Raw genomic sequence first — 19,167 nt, forward strand, 5'->3', positions numbered from 1 at the left:
AAAAATGGATTTGCACCTAAAAATCCTCTTTTTAGAGAACCAAAATGCACACATGCGAGTCATGTCTTTTAAAACAAATAAGCGAAACAATATACACTCAAGGCTACAAAAAGAAAGTAAGTGAAAATAAAAACTCATGCACATCAAGCGCGGTGGCAATAGAAAGCAGCAAAGACAGGAAAGTAAAAAGGACAAGGATCGCGAAACTGCATCTTTGAGTTAAAGGCGTACGTATATAGATATATGTATACATATACATTGTCTTGTGTCCTTTGTCCTTTCTTTTTCATTTAATCTTAATTGCTTTATTTTAGTTCATCCATTGTCCTTTCTTTTCCATTTTAAAATTTAATTGCTTTATTTTAGTTCATTCATTGTCTTTTAAGCAACTTTTTCCTACCTTTGAGAGTATCGGGGTAGCGTACATCTTCGAGTGTAAGTAATGTACGTCTCAGGCCATGGGGTGCAAGCGGGTGCCGTTGCGCAAGCTACGAAAGGTTCAATATGTAAGTATCTTAAACAACAAAAAGGAAAGGAGAAGGGGCAGGGGCACATCCCCTGCCTGTCGAATTAAACAAGAGGTAAGGGGCAGGGGTGCAACCTCTGCCCGCTGTCCGGCCTATAAAAGAAACAGGGGCAGGGGCTGGGGCACGATCCCTGCTTCCGGCCGCTGGCCCGACCAGAAAGGAAGGGGAGGGTGCAGCAGCACCCTCCCTCTACCAGAAAGGATGAAGGGAGGGCAGTGTGCCCTCCCTTACAGGAGGAATCCGAGAGAGGCAGGGGATGAGCCCTTGCTTGCTGAAATGGTCGGAGCCAGGGGTCTTGCCCCTACCTGTCGAAAAAAAATAAGGCGACAGGGGCGAAGCCCTTGCCTACCGAAAATGAGGGGGCAGGGGCGAAGCCCTTGCCTACCGAAAATGAGGGGGCAGGGGCGAAGCCCCTACCTGATAGAAGAGCAGGGGGACTCGCCCCTACCTTCCTACAAAATAAGGCGGCATGGGCAAATCCCCTACCTGACAAAAAGGAAGGAGGCAGGGGACTTTGACCCTACCTACCAAAAATGCTGCAGTAGGGGCGAAGCCCCTACATACCGGCAAAATAATGCGGCAGGGGCCTGACCAAGGAAAAAGGCAACAGGGGTGCTTCGGGCACCCGGATCGGGTGCTCAAGTCGGGTTCGAGTCGGATCCGGACCCGACCCGGATCCAACAAATTTTTTTGTGGGTTTTAAATATATATACAAATACCCGGCAAGGGTATTTTTGTCTTTTTGTATATAGTACAGTCCAGTAGGGACTTAAGTGTAATACTTGTTTTTCCTTTTAGTTTTTTATTTTTTTAAAGTTTGTGACAGTCATATTATGACTGTTGAGAGACGGTCCAACTAGTCGTTGGACTGCCTCCCACTCCTTGAGTGAGTCTCTATAAATAGAGCCTCACTCCCAAATTGTACATCAATGCTCTTTGAAGCATTTTGGTATTTTATACAAAGGCTCTCTCACTTTTTCAACAGGCTTTTTATGCTTTTTGCTGTTTTATATTTCATCTCATATGAGATTGTAATCGGTTCATTTGAACCTCCGATTCGTGTGTGCATAAGCCGTTTGTTGGCATTATATTTGTTCACCCTTGTTTCATTTCATTATGTTCATCATTGCTATTTCCAACATCGGAAGTTGATTGTGTCCAGTTCAAACTATCTGGTCAGTTGAAAGAAATCTGTCGTAAGCTAAGGTGATATAAACTGTAAAGATCAAACATTTGTTGAGGACAGAGCGGAGTATATGAAAAATCAAATGGATTACTATCATGTTCATTTCTGATACATTTGCATGGTCAAATAAGGCAACAAAAGCAGGATTTAAAGCTTTCGTAGATGCCTGGGAAGTTGAGAGTCCAACACGACCTTTGGTGGAGGTAGATTTATCTCTTTTACCTTGGAAATGCAGAGCTTGAGCGCTGCTTTCTCAACTATTGGTGACTTCAGTAACATGCACTGACATTTATGCCTTCATAACTTTCTTTTTTCAAAATTTTAACGCTTTTAGAATTTATTTTATTTAAGGTTGTACATCAGAGATAAATTGCCCTTATAAAATTTCTGTTTTAGTAGCATGTTTGATTTTTTTTCCTTTTTGGGTTTACAGGCACTGCTTAGCTGTGTTTTAGTGCCTGTTTGATGTTTTTCTCTTTCTGTGCTGACAGGCACTGCTTAGCTGCCCTACAAGTTCCATTCATACTGAAAGTGCTCCCTCTGATATCCTTGATGTACAAAAAATGGTCCCTCTTCCATTAGATGAGAAGAAGCTTCCGGTAATGTTTTACTTTTGACTGTCCAGATCTGAGATTTGTATCCTCATTGCTTGTTCATTAATCTGCATTTTCTGGCTCTGTAGTTTATGCTGTCTTAAGCATTAGTTGCATCTCAAATGAATTTACTAATAGTTGATGTCCTATACTCTCCCTTAAGAGGAAGAAAATGTGCAGCTATAACTTGTTTTGATATTGAAGCTCTAAATCCTTAAAATGCTTCCCTTCCAGTTATTATACATCTATCTATTGATCGTTTGCAGGATGTATACCACTGTGGTTATCACTCTGAAAGATCCTATGGAGCAACTTCATATTTGATTATACATCCCAAGGGAAACATCCTTGTTGATAAGCAAGGTCTTAGAACCAAAGATTCACCTTTTGTTTCTTGTTTTGTTTTTTTGGGCTAGACCATTGGAAAACCCCTTCCCTCGTTACCAGATGCAGAATGGCAGGCTCCGGTTGGTAAAACCCTTGAGGTTTCCCTGCCATGGGGAGTACACCCAGCTTCTACCTTGCGACAAGGGACGCCCATGTGGGTTTTGAACTCATGACATCCCATCAACTTGGTGACATTCATAAGTTGTCCCTACTAAAAGATTGGCCATTTCTATCATTTAACGTGTGAGGACCACCATTCACACATAAATAAATGGTGTCTTTATAAATCATATAGGACTTTAATTTTATAAGGAAAGTTTGTTAATTCTCATGGGGAATTGGAAAAGGTGTGGATGCATGAAATGGGACAGCATTATGACACTCCTATTTATCTATGACTATTTGGTTGGCAACTGACTGAAAATCTTGAGAAAGATCAAACTTTCAAAATATTTATTTTTTCCAATGTGGTTCTAAAATTAATATGATGTATCCTGTAGTCCAGGTTATTCAGAGCGACTTGCATACAACATTGAGAAGCTTGGTGGAGCACGATACATGTTTCTTACTCACAAGTATGTCAATGCATATATCTTTTTATGCTATTAATTTTAAATATGTGAATAAAAGAATGAAGACTAATATATTTGAATTTCCAACTATTGATGATGTGGCGGACCATGACAAGTGGTTAAGGCGATTGAAGTGTGACAGAATGCTTCATGCATTGGTTGTAAGTACCATCATATATCCCACTTCATTGGTATTTATAGGATCAGCAAACTGATTCAGGACATGGCCCGATCCACCTTATCCTGAATTAGTTGATTCTGTAAGTGACTTGATATATTTTCTTATGACCAAAGATGACTTTTCAACATCCTTGAACAACTTGGTCTGTGTGGACAATGACATTTCCTATTTGGGTTGCTAGCGATCCAATTTGGGGCTTTGAACATAGTCTATCAGCATCTCACCCAACTTGGAACTAATTGTGCTTAATTTGAACATAAATGTTAATTCTCTGGCATCTTTCTCTCTGTTTTTGACTTAAAACTATATTCCTTGTCAGATAGAAGTGTCAACTGATGTAGAGATGCAGCTATATGGTGATGGTCCTTGCAGCATTGGTCCTGATTTTGTCTTATATATACTCTAGGACACACTCATGTACGTGAGATTATCAAATTACTACATTTTACTTTATTGTATCAAATCTCTGTACATGTGTATACATACATCAATCCTCTTAACAAAAATTAAACCCAACTTGAGGCAGAAAATGATGCAGCGAGTTTCGCTGCTTCGAATCATGTGCCAAACCCGGAATCCTGAACATCGAATTTTGAAAGTGTTTCGGATTTTATTTTTGAATTTTTGTATTTTTTCTTATTTTTTAGGTTTAGTTCTGATTTGGGTCCCACGGAGGGAGAGACGTTAGTCTCTCCTCCCTTTCATGTCTTGAATATCGCTTAGGATAGTTTTGTTCTTTTAAATTGTATTTATTACTTTAGTTGTTAGTTTGTTAAGTGTTAGGTGGGTTGAATGTAGGAGGGTGGGAAGTAGACGTTGGAGCTAAGGTCCACCTCTTTTCCTTTTTATTTAAATACAAAATGTACTGTGTGTGTTTTGAATGAAATCAAAAGGAATTTTTGGAAAGTCTTCTTCTTTGTGTGTTTCTTATGAGAGACGCCAAGAAAGAGAGAGTGGGAGACAATAAATTGCATTAATAAGTTGTTGGTACATACTTGCCTTTCAATGTACAATAAATTGCATAACCAGAAAAATATGTTTGCTGGGACATGGGACAGGATTTAGTTTGCTTGTTGCTGGGATATTTCTAAATTATGTCAGTGCTTGCCTTCTGTGCCTGTGCTAATAAACTGCATGAATAGGAAAATCATGTGGATTGACAAAAATTGAATATTGTGCGTCTGCATTGGAACTCGCATTGAAACTCACATTGGAACTTTAGCTTAGGTTGTTAATTGCTCAGGTGGAGCTATTGTTACGTGTTTGAGGAAACCTACCAATCATGGATGAGCCATGCATGAGGTCGGTTTCAGCAACATGCTAGCCAATGCAGTGATATTGGCTGAATTTTTAATTTTTCCAATTTTGAGCGGGAATGGCTTCAAAAGTGCCTCATTGACTTGGTATGAAGTGGAGAATTACGTAGCATGATTTCTTTGAGAAGTGACACTAAGCATGTAGATCATGTGTTTTGGGCCCGGTAACTAGGTTGGTAGCCATCTTGACTAATAACTATTTTAGTATGAGCAGGCCACGGAAGACGAGTTGAATTTCAAGATGTCCACGAGAAGAAGAACTTGGCTCTCGGAGCCTTTCTGGATGCGAAAAGACACACTCGTAGCGTATGAATAATCACGATGACGCTGGTTCGCCACATGTAAATTCTATTGCCAACTTGAGTGAAGCATAGATTTTCACTCTCATGGAAAGCAGGATCTCTGATATGAACGTGCTACTGTGGTGTCTTCGCATGGCTCTAGTCCTTGTAACCGCGTGAGGTGATCCTTTGTCTAGCCTGTTCTTTTGTGGTCCTTCAACTGCAGAAAAGGGCAAACTTAGTCGTTACTATACACATTTGCAAATTAGCAGTTCTGCTCATTCAATTTAGAAGGAAATATTGTATGTCAAATGAGCTAGTCCTTGGCCTCAGCTGGAATTCCTTTTTTTTTGTCAAGCTATTTCCCTTGTAAACAGTTCGAATTGGATTGTGGCCTACCATATTCCACTAATCGGGTGTTGGCTAAATGGATCCCAATTCACATTGGGATGGTGACAAGCTCATAGCAGATCCGTTTTTTTTACATGTAAATGGATTCAAATATCTGTCAAATTCGGATATTTCTCGGATTTTTTAGCAAAAAATCAAAATCATATATGCATCTGATTATACAATCCGATATTGTTTTTGCTTACCAAATGCTACTAAACAGAATTAAACTCGGCCGGATATTGGATAAAATCTGGTTCATTGACATCCCTACCTTCTCTACATGCTGAGGCTGTGTGTGTGGGGGGGGGTGGGGGGGGGGGGGGAGAGAGAGAGAGAGAGATTTCCCCATTTTATTTCTAGATCACTACAAGAAAAATGCTAATTAGCGACGGAACTTTGCCACGGATTTTTTCCGTCGCAAAGTTGCGACGGATTAGAGAGAGAAAACTATCCGCCGTAAACACTCAAAATATTTACGAACTTAGCGACGAAAAATTTATGTTGCAAAACCCGTCGCACGTACCAACAGATGCGGCGACAAAATTTTTCTGGCCCTAGTTAGCGACGACGTTTGCAACAAAAATATTTCATCGCTAATTGCACTCTCTAGGTAGCGACGAAATGTTTTTGTCGCCTATTCGTCGCTAAATGTCGATGTAAAACACCCATCTAGGGCACGAAATCAATCTTTTCCTCTCTCACTCGCGCCGCTCTCCGTCAACTGCCCCCTCCCTCTCTCCGGCTACCGCTCCCTCCCTCCCGCTCTCCGACGATCGCCCCCCTCCTGCTCTCCGTCGATCGCCCCCTGCCTCTCTCCTGTTACCGCTCCCTCCCTCCTGCTCTTCGACGACCGCCCCCCTCCTGCTCTCTGTCAACCGCCCCCTCCCTCTCTTCGGCTGCTGCCCCCTCCCTCCCTCTCTCCAGTTGTCGACTGCCCCCTCCTCTGCTTCGCCTCTCGTCTCTGGCCCCCTTCCTTGCATAAGTCAGCGACTGAAGCCGCTGGTGGCCTCCGAGCTCGGCGACTTATCGCCTCCTCCCATGTCCCCTCTCTCTCTCTCCGGCGACCACCCTCTTCCTCTCTGGCATTCTTGCGCACATCGGTGGGAGCTCCTTTAACCTTTTTTCTTTTCCTGCAACAGGCTCGACGGCAGCTCCTTTCACCGTTTCTCTCTAGTATTTTTTCTAACATAAATGTTGTTGCTTCTACATGGATGGGAAGGTCACATAACAGAACCTTGCCTGTGTTTTGATTCTTGGATTGTGAATTTGGGTTCTTCCAATTTTGTTGTTTGGTTGGTTTGAAAAGGTGTTCACTTGATGAATATTGGATTTTTGGGCTTCTTAGTCTTAAAAAGAGAAAATATCATTCCTACACATTCGATGTTTGATGCTTGATGGTCGTTATTTGATATTCGATACATTTTTTTATCAAAATTGATGCTCTCAAATAATAGAATATAATGAACACTCAAATGTTATTAGCTTTAATTAGTTTTCATTTAATTGCTAGCTTAAATTAGAAATTGGTAGTAGAAATCTTTATTTATTTTAATTCTTTTAATTCAGCTGAATAGATTAGAGTTATTTATTGTTCTTATTAGTTAGTTAAAATTAATATTGATTTCCAGAAATTATGTTTTATCAATCAGATTAGAAATAGTTGTTTTAATTCAATTATCGTTTTTAGTTAAGTAGTTTAATTTAGTCGATTTAGAAATAGCAAGATATCATTTTTTTTAAATTTCTAATTAGTTAGTTTTAATTACTGCCAAGTCTGATTTTCACATCAGTTAGATTAGAGTAAGTAGTTAGAAATTAATTTAGATCAATTTGTGTAGAAATCATTTAATTAATTCAGCCAAATTTCCATTTATTGCAATTGTCATTTGTTAGAATAGTATAGAATATTTTCCTTAATTAGTAAATTGTTGTGGCTTTAAAATTAGTTCCAAGTTTATCTAGTTAATTAGTTGTAATATGATATCCGTAGTTAGTTTTAGTTTTAATGCAGGGTTGATTTTCTTTGCCTTGCATAGTCGTTAATTAATGCATAGTTGTCGAGTTCTTGTTTTCATTCGTAGTTGCATAATTTATTAGATTAGGTAGATTAAGTATTTAGTTTTTCAATTGTTATTAGTTACCTAGTATGTTCGTATAGTATGTTAAGGAGTAATGGTTAGATATTATGCTAGTTAGTTTATTAATTTCTTGTTTTTTGACTGCCCTAGAACACATATGAGCATGATTGAATCACATATAAAGTTTTTGACTGCCTTAGAACACATATGAGCATTATACAATCACATATAAAGTTTTTTGACTACCTTAGAACATATATGAGCATGAATAAATCAATATACAAGCTTTTTTACTTCCTTAGAACACATACACTACAAGAAAATATGTATTAGTGACGGACGTTGTCCATCTTTAATTCGTCGCTAAACATCCTTAGCGACGGATTAGCGGCGGACAACGTCCGTCACATAATCCTAGTCGCTAAATTGCATCGAATTTTTTATGTCGCTGATTCGTGATGGATTAGCGACAACGTATATCCATCGCTAATTAGCGACGTCGTAACGATGGATGATATCCTAATATAATCCATCACTAACTTTTGGTCGGTAAGTTAGCGACAGATTACCGACGGATTAATGTCCATTGCAAACAATTGCCTGGTTGAAATTGGCAACGGGTTAGCGATGGATAGTTCCATCACTAATCCGTCGTTAATATTAAAAAAATTTTAAAAAAATTAAAATATGAAACTCGAGAAAAATTTCTCGTTATACAATTCATATAACCTGCTTATAAAAAACAAAATATACACAAAAAATTCATACAGGTGAAACAAAATCAACACAAGTTCTAAGTTAAACAACCAAACACAGTCTCTACCAAGTTATAATTAGTTACAAGTATATCAAACAAATTAAATACATGAATCTAATCGTTGTCAAGATTAGGGGCATCATCCTTTTCATTTTCTCGATCTACCCCTCCCTCCATACCTCCATCATCTCCTCTACGTTGATCATCTCCAGCATCCTGCAAGAGCAACAAAATATTAGTAATTATAAACAAAATATAAACAAAATGCTCATATGTGTTCTAAGGCAGTAAAAAAACTTCATATGTGATTCTATCATGCTCATATGTGTTCTAAGGCAGTAAAAAAACTTCATATGTGATTCTATCATGCTCATATGTGTTATAAAGCAGTAAAAAATTTCATATGTGATTCTATCATGCTCATATGTGTTCTAAGCTAGTAAAAAAACTTTATACATGATTCTATCATGCTCATATGTGTTATAAAGCAGTAAAAAAACTTTATACATGATTCTATCATGCTCATATGTGTTCTAAGGTAGTAAAAAAACTTTATACATGATTCTATCATGCTCATATATGTTCTAAGGCACTAAAAAACTTTATACATGATTCTATCATGCTCATATGTGTTATAAAGCAGCAAAAAAACTTTATATGTGGTTCTATCATGCTCATATGTGTTCTAAGGCAGTAAAAAAACATTATACGTCATTCTATAATGCTCATTTGTGTTCTAAGGCCATAAAAAAACTTTATATGTGATTCTATCATGCTCATATGTGTTATAAAGCAGTAAAAAAAATTTATACATGATTCTATCATGCTCATATGTGTTATAAAGCAGTAAAAAAACTTTATACATGATTCTATCATGCTCATATGTGTTTTAAGGCAGTAAAAAAACTTTATATCAGATTCTATCATGCTTATATGTGTTATAAAGCAGTAAAAAAACTTTATACGTGATTCTATCATGCTCATATGTGTTATAAAGCAGTAAAAAAACTTTATATGTGATTCTATCATGCTCATATGTATTCTAAGGTAGTAAAAAAACTTTATACATGATTCTATCATGCTCATATGTGTTCTAAGGCGGTAAAAAAACTTTATATGTGATTCTATCATGCTCATATGTGTTCTAAAGCAGTAAAAAAGCTTTATACGTGATTCTATCATGCTCATATGTGTTATAAAGTAGTAAAAAAACTTTATACGTGATTCTATCATGCTCATATATGTTTTAAGGCAGTAAAAAAACTTTATACAAGATTCTATCATGCTCACATGTATTCTAAAGCAGTAAAAAAACTTTATACATGATTCTATCATGCTCATATGTGTTATAAAGCAGTAAAAAAACTTTATACATGATTTTATATTGTTCATATGTGTTCTAAGGCAGTAAAAAAACTTTATATGTGATTCTATCATGATTATATGTGTTCTAAAGCAGTAAAAAAACTTTATACGTGATTCTATCATGCTCATATGTGTTCTAAAGCAGTAAAAAAACTTTATACGTGATTCTATCATGCTCATATGTGTTATAAAGCAGTAATAAACTTTATACGTGATTCTATCATGCTCATATGTGTTCTAAGGTAGTAAAAAAACTTTATACCAGATTCTATCATGCTCATATGTGTTCTAAAGCAGTAAAAAAACTTTATACGTGATTCTATCATGCTCATATGTGTTATAAAGCAGTAAAAAAACTTTATATGTGATTCTATCATGCTCATATGTGTTCTAAGGCAGTAAAAAACCTTTATACTTGATTCTATCATGCTCATGTGTTATAAAGCAGTAAAAAAACTTTATACCTGATGGGCACTAGAGCTCATGTTGAATGCAGACGAAATTCTCCTGTCCTGAAAAAAGTTGCACAAGTCATTACAGACAATGTTGGGAATGACTTCATTTAAAAAGTACTGCATTTTTTCCTCAAGACGCTGACAGACACCATCCCAAGACATAGTCGGGTCAATCGGACGTTGGGAGTTGATTCTAGCAAGAGAACTCTGAAAGCCATGGTTGCAGAAGGCAATGACTGGTGTGGTGTTTATGTTACTCCCAAACCTGAACACACGACCCTTTTTGGGTTCACCGGTTGCAATCACCCATGCTACAGGATCAAAAGGTAGATACTGAGTGGAGTCATTACCATATCGCTGTATCATTTGCTACTTGTATGACTCTTACAATGTAATGATTAGAATATAAATTAATAATTAAGAATTACAATGCTTATGATAACGTAATTCATAGTAACTTATCTATTATAATGTTTATTAATACAATAAATGCATACCGTTGTCGTTCTTACCTTCTCTGATACGAACTCTCCAGTGGTCTTACGTCTATATGTTTCAACAAACACATCTTTGTAAGGCACAAGGCCTCCTTTTTCTGCTTCCTACGAGGTTAAATGATGAAAAAATAATTAAAAAGTATGCAACAATACTTATAAATTTGACAACATATATATTGATGAGTTACCATTTCCTTTTGGTGGCTACCAAAAGTCCTAGATCCACCTGTGTGTAGATGGGCATCGGGCATCTTCGTTCGGTTTTATGCAGTCTTTGCTGAGCGATTTCAAAATTAATTGCTCGCCCACTTGTCGCACTTGCCCTCCCAGTAATCTCTTCTGATAGTAGAAGGCCCATGACCCTTCCACTATAGTGGATCATCTATCCCACCAGCTGCTTTTTTTGCTGCAGTCTTCATATTGTGTAGCATGTCGTCAAATCTATTGGCAGCCACCTTCTGTCATACTATCATCGCGTCTTTCTCCTCCTTCGTAGTCGCGAAGCAATGGGAAGCCTATAAATAGTTTTAAAAAGTTAGCACACATGAATATAACAAAAAATTAAATATGAATCACAGTAGTTATGATAAATGATTGCATACCATGAATGAAGACATTAAACTGTCCAACACCTCCCTCGTGTACTCTTTCCATTGCGCGACCGGTCCTGAAAGATGTTGCAGTAGTGACTTCTTAATGTCTCGTATTACTTCTTGCTGCTCGAACCTCACATTACACATGAATTAATACACATTAACAATCTATTGTCAATTAAATACTTACGGTCGACTGCATATAAGATAAGTATTGGACAAGTGACAATTAAATACTTACGGTCACCTATCGATATACAATATTTGAACGAGTCATTATGTGTCACACTGAGAAGACCTTGCATCCGAAGTTGTCTTGTGATCTGTATGAGTAGTTGGTGTAGGTGGGTCATGTGTAGGCAAAACATCACCTACAGAACAATGAGTTAGAAATTCACACAATACACATTTAAACTAATCAAGTATACAATTATTTAAATGATATACCTATCGAAGCATTGCGTGAAGACGAAGGCTGAGACTGCCTCTCACTAAATTGGGATCCTATAAAGATGATTAACAATAATGTTTATATCAACATATAAGCAAAAACATAATGAATGTCTATATTTAAATATAACACAAAAACATTTACCTAATGATGTCCCACGACTTCCACTTGGTCCTCGACCACTGTGACCTCCATGAACCATATTCTAACAAATAAAAATGTTATAATTGCATATCAAATATTGCAAACTATTATAATTGCAGTGCTAGAAGGAAAAAAAAACATTTCTACCAAACAAATTAAAAATTTTAACTCACGTGCTCATTAAAAAGAGAAAAAAAAACAAGTCTTAGTGTTAAAAAGGATTTGGAAATTAGAGATGGAGGAAGATTTAGGGTTTTGGTGGGTACCCAAGCACGAACATGTGTAAAAAGATGCTAAAGGTGATCTTGGGTCTCTCACTTTCCTGTCAAAGAAGCAAAAAAAAAAATCAACATTTTATTATATATATATATATGTGTGTGTGTGTGTGTGTAATGGAAACTTTTGCCACATTGTTTTCTCATCTTGTACTATGTAGCTATATATTTTACACAATGCACATGATGCATGGGCGTATAGTAGACATCTTGTGGATGCACACGTGGTCCTGACACCGGCTAACACATACACACATGCATGCGGAGAAACACAAAAAAACACACATGCACATGATGTGTTATACCACTAAAATATTTATGGATCTGGATGCATATGAAGGCAATGCATGTTGCATGTTTCACACAGCTATATATTATATTTTATAATGATGTGTACATTATAGAACGCATATGACAGTTGTACGATGAATCATGGATTCACACGTGTGGAAATAGATATATGGTTAGGCTCAAAGTTTTCATTGCCTTTCAAAAAACACAGTTTTAAGTGTTTTATGATAGATCAAATCGTTAGACGTGTTTATCATTGTTTATTCAATAAAAAAACATGATTTTGATTAAGCATCTTGATGCTCAGACATGTATTTTAAAGTGGCAAAAAATGAATGGTTGCTATTGTACAAAATTTTGATGATAAAATATTCATATTACAGTAAATGTCCTCTGGATCATGAAACCTATGAATGGTGATGTAGTTTTTTTTTAAAAGAACTAGAAAAAGGAAAGAAAAGATGGTAATTTCCATATAGGTGCCAAAAGTCCCCTCCCATTTTCCATAATAATGCAGTCCCCTTCCTTTTCCCTCTCACACCGTCCCATTTTGCCCCTCCCATCTCGTCGAAAAACCCACTAGCGGTAACAACCCTGCTGCCTGACAAAATGAAAGAAAAAGATGAAGAGGAAGAAGATAGACAAAGGGGGTTCTTTACCTGAGGGGTCGTCAGACGCTGGTGCCGAAAAGCTCAGAGGAAGCAGAGGGTTTTACCTCAGGGGTCACGACGGCGGTGGTGACGGACGACAGAAACCGGGAGAGGGGCGATCGCCATTAGCCGGAGAGAGGGAGGCGTCGGTTGCCGAAGAGAGGACGAAAAGCGGTGTGGTGCGGCGTGGGTGAGAGAGAGAGACAGAGAGAGAGAGAGAGTGGCGCGGGTGAGAGTAAATTTTTTTTTTGATTTCGTGCCCTAGGTCGTTTAAAATCGACATTTAACAACGAATGGGCGACAAAAATATTCCGTCGCTACTCCATCGCTAAGTAGTGAGCGTTTTACATCGATATTTAGCGATGGAATATTTTTGTCGCAATCTCCGTTGCTAAGTAGTGATCGAAAATTTTTCGTCGCTATATCCGTCGCTAAGGTCGACTGGTTTTGCGACAAAACACTTTCGTCGCAAATTCGTCGCTAAGTAGCGACGGATTCGGCGACAGAAAGTTTTTCGACGCTAATTTCATAAATATTTCATATGTTAGCGATGGATGGATTTCTTTGGCTAATCCGTCGCCACTTTGCGATGGATTTTTTTTGTCGCAAAGTTTCGTTGCTAATTAGTGTTTTTCTTGCAGTGATATGAGCATGATAGAATCACATATAAGGTTTTTTTACTGCCTTAGAACACATATGAGCATGATTAAATCACATATAAAGTTTTTTTACTGCCTTAGAACATAAATGAGCATCAATGAATCAATATACAAGTTTTTTTAATGCCATAAAATACATATGAGCAAGATAGAATCACATATAAAGTTTTTTGACTGCCTTAGAACACATGAGCATGAATAAATCACATATAAAGTTTTTTTACAGCCTTAGAACACATATGAGCATGATTGAATCACATATAAAGTTTTTTACTACCTTAGAACACATATGAGCATGAATGAATCGATATACAAGTTTTTTTACTGCCTTAGAACACATATGAGCATGATAAAATCACATATAAAGTTTTTTTATTGCCTTAGAACACATATGAGCATGATTAAATCACATATAAAGTTTTTTTACTACCTTAGAACACATATGAGCACGATTGAATTAATATGCAAGTTTTTTTACTGCCTTAGAACACATATGTGCATGATTAATTCACATATAAAGTTTTTTACTACCTTAGAACACATATGAGCATAATTGAATCACATATAAAGTTTTTTTACTGCCTTAGAACACACATGAGAATGATAGAATCACATATAAAGTTTTTTGACTGCCTAGGAACAGATATGAGCATGATAGAATCACATATAAAGTTTTTTGATTGTCTTAGAACACATATGAGCATGAATGAATCAATATACAAGTTTTTTGACTGCCTTAGAACACATATGAGCATGATAAAATCACATATAAAGTTTTTTTATTGCCTTAGAACACATATGAGCATGACTAAATCACATATAAAGTTTTTTTCTGCCTTAGAACACATATGAGCATGATTGAATCAATATGCAAGTATTTTTATTGCCTTAGAACACATATGAGCATCAATGAATCAATATACAAGTTTTTTACTGCCTTAGAACACATATGAGCATGATATAATCACATATAAAGTTTTTTGACTGCCTTAGAATACATATGAGCATAACTGAATCACATATAAAGTTCTTTTACTGCCTTAGAACAAATATGAGCATGATTGAATCACATATAAAGTTTTTTTACTGCCTTAGAACACATATGAGCATGATTAAATTAATATGCAAGTTTTTTGACTGCTTTAGAATACATATGAGCATGAATGAATCAATATACAAGTTTTTTGACTGCCTTAGAACATATATGATCATGATAGAATCACATATAAAGTTTTTTTATTGCCTTAGAACACACATGAGCATAATCAAATCACATAAAAAGTTTTTTTACTATCTAAAAACACATATGAGCATGATTAAATCACATATAAAGTTTTTTTACTGCCTTAGAACACATATGAGCATGATTGAAACAATATGCAAGTTTTTTTATTGCCGTAGAACACATATGAGCATGAATGAATCAATATACAAGTTTTTTTACTCCCAAAGAACACATATGAGCATGATAGAATCACATATAAAGTTTTTTGACTGCCTTAGAACATATATGAGCATAACTGAATCACATATAAAGTTCTTCTACTGCCTTAGAACACATATAAATATGTTTGAATCACATATAAATTTTTTTGACTGCCTTAGAACACATATGAGCATGATTGAATCACATATAAAGTTTTTTTACAGCCTTAGAACACATATGAGCATGATTGAATCACATATAAAGTTTTTTACTACCTTAGAACACATATGAGCATGGATGAATCGATATACAAGTTTTTTTACTGCCTTAGAACACATAAGAGCATGATAAAATCACATATAAAGTTTTTTTATTGCCTTACAACACATATGAGTATGATTAAATTAATATGCAAGTATTTTAAGTACCTTAGAACACATATGAGCATGAATGAATCAATATACAAGTTTTTTGACTTCCTTAGAACACATATGAGCATGATATAATCACATATAAAGTTTTTTGATTGCCTTAGAACACATATGAGCATAACTGAATCACATATAAAGTTCTTTTACTGCCTTAGCACACATATGAGCATGATTGAATCACATATAAATTTTTTTCACTGCCTTATAACACATATGAGAATGATTGAGTCACATATAAAGTTTTTTGACTGCCTTAGAACAGATATGAGCATGATAGAATCACACATAAATTTTTTTACTGCCTTAAAACACATATGAGCATGAATGAATCAATATAGAGGTTTTTTGACTTAGAACACACATGAGCATGTTAGAATCACATATAAAGTTTTTCTATTGCCTTAGAACACATATGAGCATGATAAAATCACGTATAAAGTTTTTTTACTGCCTTAGAACACACATGAGCATGATTAAATCACATAAAGTTTTTTTACTGCCTTAGAACACATATGAGCCTGATTGAATCATATGCAAGCTTTTTTATTGCCTTAGAACACATATGATCATCAATGAATCAATATACAAGTTTTTTTACTGCCTTAGAACACATATGAGCTTGACAGAATCACATATAAATTTTTTTGACTGCCTTAGAACACATATGAGCATAACTGAATCACATATAAAGTTCTTTTACTTCCTTAGAACAAATATGAGCATGATTGAATCACATATAAAGTTTTTTGACTGTCTTAGAACACATATTAGCATGATTGAATTAATATGTCAGTTTTTTTTCTGCCTTAGAATACATATGAGCATGAATGAATGAATATACAAGTTTTTTTACTGCCTTAGAACACATATGAGCATGATAGAATCACATATAAAGTTTTTTTATTGCCTTAGAACACATATGAGCATGATTAAATCACATATAAAGTTTTTTTACTGCCTTAGAACACATATGAGCATGATTGAATCAATATGCAAGTTTTTTTACTGCCTTAGAACACATATGAGAATGAATGAATCAATATACAAGTTTTTTTACTGCCTTAGAACACATATGAGCAGGAGAGAATCACATATAAAGTTTTTTGACTGCCTTAGAACACATATGAGCATAACTGAATCACATGTGAAGTTCTTTTACCGCCTTAGAACACATATAAGCATGATTGAATCACATATAAAGTTTTTTGACTGCCTTAGAACACATATGAGCATGATTGATCACATATAAAGTTTTTTGACTGCCTTAGAACAGATATGAGCATGATAGAATCACATATAAAGTTTTTTTACAGCCTTAGAACACATATGAGCATGAATAAATCAATATGCCGGTTTTTTTACTGCTTTAGAACACATATGAGCATGATAGAATTGCATATAAAGTGTTTTTATTGCCTTAGAACACATATGGGCATGATAGAATCACATATAAGGTTTTTTTACTGCCTTAGAACACATATGAACATGATTAAATCACATATAATATTTCTTTACTGCCTTAGAACATATATGGTTATGATTGAATCAATATGCAAGTTTTTTTACTGCCTTAGAACACATATGAGCATGAATGAATCAATATACAAGTTTTTTTACTGCCGTAGAACACATATGTGCATGATAGAATCACATATAAAATTTTTTGACTGCCTTAGAACACATATGAGCATAACTGAATCACATATAAAGTTCTTTTACTGCGTTAGAATAAATTTGAGCATGATTGAATCACATATAAAGTTTTTTTACTGCCTTAGAACACATATGAGCATGATTGAATTAGTATGTGAGTTTTTTGACTGCCTTGGAACACATATGAGTATGAATGAATCAATATACAAGTTTTTTGACTCCCTTACAACACATATGAGCATGATAGAATCACATATAAAGTTTTTTTATTGCCGTAGAACTCATATGAGCATGATAGAATCACATATAAAATTTTTTTACTATCTTAGAACACATATGAGCATGATTAAATCACGTATAAAGTTTTTTTACTGCCTTAGAACACATATGAGCATGATTGAATCAATATGCAAGTTTTTTTACTACCTTAGAACATATATGAGCATGAATGAATCAATATACAAGTTTTTTTTCTGCATTAGAACACATATGAGCATGATAGAATCACATATAAAGTTTTTTGACTGCCTTAGAACACATATGAGCATAACTGAATCACATATAAAGTTCTTTTACTGCCTTAGAACACATATGAGAATGATTAAATCACATATAAAGTTTTTTGACTTCCTTAGAACACATATGAGCATGATAGAATCACATATAAAGTTTTTTCTACCTTAGAACACATATGTGCATAATTAAATCAGATATAAAGTTTTTTTACTGCCTTAGAACACATATGAGCATGATTGAATCAATATGCAAGTTTTTTTACTGCCTTAGAACAAATATGAGCATGATAAAATCACATATAAAGTTTTTTTACTGCCTTATAACACATATGAGCATGATTGAATTAATATCCAAGGTTTTGACTGTTTTATAACACATATGAGCATTTTGTTTATAAATATTAACAGTTTGGTTCTCTTGTAGGATGCTGAAGAAGATCAGCGTAGAGGAGATGATGGAGGTATGGAGGGAAGGCTAGATTGAGAAAATGAAGAGGATGATGCCCCGAATTTTGACGATGATTAGTTTCATGTATTTAATTTGTTTGACGTACTTGTAATTAATTATAACTTGGCAAAGACTGTATTTTATTGTTTAACTTAGAATCTGTGTTAATTTTGTTTTATTTGTATATGTATTTTGTTTTCTATAAGCAAGTTATATGAATTGTATTACAAGAAATTTTTCTCGAGTTTCGTACTTCAATTTAATTTTTTTTTTTTTAACATTGGCGACAGATTATTTCCGTCACCAATTTCTATCAGACGATGGTTTGCGATGGACTGTGATTCGTCGCTAACTTGCCGACCAAAAGCTAGTGACGGATTATATCCGGATATAATCCATCGCCAGTCTGTCGTAAATTAGTGACGGACATAAGTCATCGCTCATCCGTCGCTAATTAGTGACGGACTTGCGACAGATAAATTCTGTCGCAATTTAGCAACTTGGAATATGTGACGGCTTATATCCATCGCTAAACATGTTAGCGACGAAATTTGTGACGGCTTAGCGACGGATAGCGGCCGTCGCTAATACGCATTTTTCTTGTAGTGGATAAGGAGGTGCGTTGAGTTGTATCTGAACTTTGAAGGATGATTTTTCATGAGGACATTCAGATTCCCATCACGAGCTTCGCCAGCGTGCACCCACCTCACCTCACCATCGCATGAGTGTCCTCCTTTGTGGGTTTTCATGTGAGGGTAAGGAGATGGTTCTGTCAGTTTCCAAGGGTAAAAGTAAGCCATCGGTTCAATTCAAAGTTATATTATGCTAATGCTTTCATACAATAGAGTCCAGTCTTATCACGTAGCACACTCGCAGCATGTGGAACAAGTTGAGTCTGATGCATACTCCTCACAGTGAGATGGTTATCTAGAACCATCAATTTCAATAGTTTTCTATAGCTCTGCATGTTGAAGTAAGCAAACTATCCACGATGTCATTGACACCCAGAGTAGAAATGCCAAACTCTCTCTACAATTTCCGAT

At 35.6% G+C, this 19,167-nt stretch overlaps 1 protein-coding gene across 1 annotated transcript; it reads left to right on the top strand.

Annotated features, from left to right (window-relative positions):
* The first annotated feature begins 458 nt into the window (after positions 1-458).
* LOC149834692 (uncharacterized) lies at positions 459-3,852 on the top strand. Its single transcript, XM_090009431.1, has 6 exons — positions 459-506; positions 2,205-2,312; positions 2,573-2,669; positions 3,199-3,268; positions 3,324-3,426; positions 3,766-3,852. Exons 1-6 carry the CDS (start codon positions 459-461, stop codon positions 3,850-3,852), a joined length of 513 nt encoding a protein of 170 aa, XP_089865557.1.
* Positions 3,853-19,167: the final 15,315 nt, after the last annotated feature.

This window comes from Nuphar pumila, chromosome 6 (assembly GCF_984573655.1).
Source record: "Nuphar pumila chromosome 6, dmNupPumi1.hap1.1, whole genome shotgun sequence".
In the NCBI taxonomy this organism is placed as follows: domain Eukaryota; kingdom Viridiplantae; phylum Streptophyta; class Magnoliopsida; order Nymphaeales; family Nymphaeaceae; genus Nuphar; species Nuphar pumila.